The sequence below is a fragment of the Octodon degus genome, unplaced genomic scaffold, assembly GCF_000260255.1.
Source record: "Octodon degus isolate 3935 unplaced genomic scaffold, OctDeg1.0 scaffold00102, whole genome shotgun sequence".
Lineage (NCBI taxonomy): Eukaryota > Metazoa > Chordata > Mammalia > Rodentia > Octodontidae > Octodon > Octodon degus.
Genome location: NW_004524678.1, coordinates 8,274,055 through 8,277,978, shown reverse-complemented (window position 1 = coordinate 8,277,978; position 3,924 = coordinate 8,274,055). Strand labels below are relative to the sequence as shown.

General features: G+C 37.5%; 1 protein-coding gene across 2 annotated transcripts in view; it reads right to left on the bottom strand.

Annotated features, from left to right (window-relative positions):
* The window catches only part of Mdga2 (MAM domain containing glycosylphosphatidylinositol anchor 2), an 883,696-nt gene that overhangs the window by 5,451 nt on the left and 874,321 nt on the right, over positions 1-3,924 (bottom strand). For both annotated transcript variants that reach the window (XM_004638774.2, XM_004638776.2), the window contains exon 16: positions 154-259. In XM_004638774.2, coding sequence (XP_004638831.1) covers positions 154-259 — 106 coding nt within the window. The remainder of the gene's footprint in view (positions 1-153; positions 260-3,924) is intronic.

The window sequence follows — 3,924 nt, the reverse complement described above, 5'->3', positions numbered from 1 at the left end:
AATTCTTTGAATTAAAAAATCTTCAAAACTCTCAGATCATAGCAGAAGAAATTTCTAAACAAACAAAGACTATATTTGTTGAATCAAATGAAAATGTAATTTAATAACAGTGAAACCAGTCATACTTCCCCAAGCATAGGAAGAGGCACTTACTCTTAGTAGTTAGGTCTTGCTGTGCACATTCTCCTTCTGCAATGGATACATCATCAATGGCAATATCACCTTCTATTCCTGGACCTCGAATACCTTCAAAGATGAGCTAGGAATATGAGTGAAATAGTTTATCTTCACGTGAGGCTTTCACTCATCTTGATGATAGGTACTATCTCAATTAAAGGCAAATTTAAAGTGATCTTCTATGAACTTAGGTTAGTCTTGAAATACTCTTCCATTTTTCTCTGATATGCAATCACAATTACATCAATGAAAACATCCAACTAGGAAGCATAGGCCTTTGCTTCCAATTCTTGCCCTGATCCTCTGTCTTCAATTTATTTACTTATTTTTTATTTTTTGGCAGAACTGGGATTGAACTCAGGCTCTTGTGCTTGGCAGGCAAGCGCTTCTTCTACTGAGCTATGTCTCCCCAGCCCCACTGTCTGCAATCTAGATGTTGTGCAAAAGATAAATTTTCACAATTTGCTCAGTGAAAACATTTTGAGAAGTTTTTATAAATAGATTGAATCTGTATAGATTTTCTTACAGTCCTTTGTTGAGCTAAACATGTTAATAAAGATTGTCCAAAATCAACCTTTAAAAAAAAATAAACCAAATAGCTTACTCATGAAGGCTAAAGAAAATGACCTACTGGACTGCAAGTCTTTAGAAACAAGTTGGCATCGTACAGTTCTCAGCCCTGGGATAGAATGGCCAGGAAGGATTTTTTGATGCCTGGAAATTACTATTTTCATTGGTGTGAGGTTGGCCTTGGGGCAGTTGGCTTTTAAAAACATTTTTTTCAGTCTTTCAGGCGTACCATGCTTTCGTGATATGGGTCCCTTACCTGATATGAATCAGTAGCACAGTAAGCCAGCAGTTTTGCCACCTACAGTCTTCTGAAGGCAACAGCGCTAATGAAATGTTACCATGCAGAGGAACACGGGATAAGATCCATACTGAATAAGAGTCTGGTTCCGTAGAATCCAGCCTTTCCCCCTTTGGCCACAAGCCTAATCCTTTGCTACTAGATGAACTTAGGTACTATCTCAATGTGAGTGTTTTTGTCTGTTTGCTTTTTCTTTCCTTTCCTTTCCTTTCCTTTTCTTTTCTTTTCTTTTTTTTTTTTTTTTTTTTTTTTTTTTGCGGAACCAGGGATTGAACTCAGGACCTTGCACTTGCCAGAGAAGCGCTTATTCCACTGAGCCATCTCCCCAGTCCTGTTTGCTTTTTCTACATGAAGGTATTTTAAAAGATTGAATGAGATAGAATGCAGAACTCTGCCTGTCAGTCCTTTTAATTCTGGAGCAAAGGATGAATGAGAAGGACATTTTGGTTGGGTAATGGTTAAACTTCTTCAACTATCCAGAATTTTTTTTTAAAGAGAGTGGGAAAAGAGGGCCAGCCTGATAGCTCAGGAGACCAAAGTGCCTGCTTGGGCAGAGCACAGTGGCCATGTTTCCATCCGTGTCCTGCTATGCTGGCCCTGTCCCAGGGGAGTGGTGAGATGGTGATGGAGACTGGGCGTGGTGGCACATGCCTATAATCCCAGCACTTGGGAGGCTGAAAACAGGAGGATCACTACGAGTCTGATCTACGTAGTGAGACCCTATAGACCCCGCAGACCCTGTCCTAATTACAGAACAAACAAACAAAAAGAGAGAGAAAGGAAAGGGAATACACATTGCTGAGAGTGTGATATAGGATCAGTAGTATAGCCATGAGAAAGATCAGGGGTTCCATTTTCACGCTGTGTGTGGCGCTGGGACAGTGAGAGACAGGAGAAGCATCTACAGGAAGGATTTAAATTAATCCGCACTTTCAACTGAAATTTACACAAGTGAAGCTGAAGCCAAAATTCTCTCATTGGGTAAGATGCTAGAGATTTGGTCATGAGAGAAAAGGGACTTAGGTTACATTTATAAGACAAGTAGTTATAAAAATTGAATTATTATTTAAAGGACAGAATTAGTTTTAACATAGTAAGCCCTTGTGAACTGCAGGCAGGAGATAATATAAAAATGTTGAATTTTGAAAAAATTCAAAACTAAGTTTTATAAATCACCAAAATCATGTCTGTACTTTTCACAGCTGTTTTGTCCTGGAAGCCATATTTTAATTAGAATGACCCTGCCATTGCTCAAAGTGCTATGAAACTTCTATAACAATCTTTAAAGCCTGCTTTTTCCATTAATGTCCTTTTACTTCTTTATTTCTTTCTGTGTCCCTGTGCAGTTGGCTCAAAAATCACAAGGTTGGATCTCAGCTTTTGTTAAAGACCCAAATCCTGAAGCTAAGAGTTGTACAGAGCAGTTACTCCCTGGCCCCAGTGAGAGGGAGTGTTGGGGGGTGCTCGGTAGGCGCGCCGTCTGCTGGGAATATTTCCGCTGTGGTGTGCAGCTCTCAGGAGACTTATAAGGTGCAGAGGTGCAAGCCTTCAATTCCAGCTCTCAGGAGGCCAAGGAAGGAGGATTCCTGTGAGCTACAGGACACCCAGGGCTACACAATGAGTTCAAATCAAGCCTGAGCTACACAGCAAGACCCTGTCTCAAAAAAAATAGGGGCTGGGGAGTTGGCTCAGTGGAGTAAGTGCTTCCCTGGCAAGCGCAAGGGCCTAAGTTCAATCCCTGGTTCCGCAAAAAAAAAAAAAAAAAAAAAAAAAAAAAAAAGACTCATAAATGCCTTCTTAACTAATTTCGAGGGGCAATTCTTTGCATTGTGAGGCTAATTACAGAAGCCAAATGTTAAAATATTAAACTTAAAGAATGTACTTTAGCCAAATTTTCATGGCTTTATAAAAATAAGTCTTTGCTGACAAACTTTTCTCAAAAAAAAAAAAATGGAAAACTGTAACAACTCATTGAAGTGTGATGCACGGTACACTTGATCTTAGCCATTGTTTTTCTACTCGACAGATGTGATCTGCCTCCAGTTAAAAAATCTGAATCATGCTCATGTGAAGAAAAGCTCTCATTTAAAAAAGTTAAGTTATACCATTTTTATAAAGTTTCGTTGTGATTCTGTGTGTTATGCATTACGTGGCTAAAACTATGTTTCTTTTCCTGTTCTGCACTTTTGAAATGTGTTTGGTTAAATTGACTTGAAAAAGGAATTAACAGCATCTTGATACCTAGGAAGAAAATGTTAAAGTCTATTTTTTCCTAAATGATGAAATTATGCAAATCCTGTTCTTCCCACATGATCACATTGATATTATTTAAAACGGTTTTCATTAACTGAAGTGACAAACATAAGATGTAAATGATTTCACAGTGTGTGCATGTAATTCAGCAAATTTAATATGCAAAAATACTTCATAATAAGTAAGTGAATTCTTGAAGGGTAAACTGAAATAGGGATAAAAATTATATGGATGTCTGTATTAAAATTATTTTTCACAAAATTATTTCAATTAATTAACAGCTTCATGTAAACATTTTCATCAAATCATATAATGTCCATATCAAAACATGAATAGATGATGCTATTAAAGCTTGCATTTGAGTATAATTTCTCAGAAAGAGAAAGATCTCTACATGCAGTACGATTAAGGAAAAGTAGTCGAGTGAGTAACTCAAAGAATAGAGTACACTCTGGTGATCTACTTCAATGTTAATGGTACTTTCTGCAAATTCACATAACACTTTTGCTTACTGACAAGAGACAAATTGCTTCTGATAATTACTTCTGGAATGAGTACAAAAGCATAAGAATGTAGGTTAAGAATGGAGTATGTGTATCATTTTGAAAAACATCAAGACGTGAATA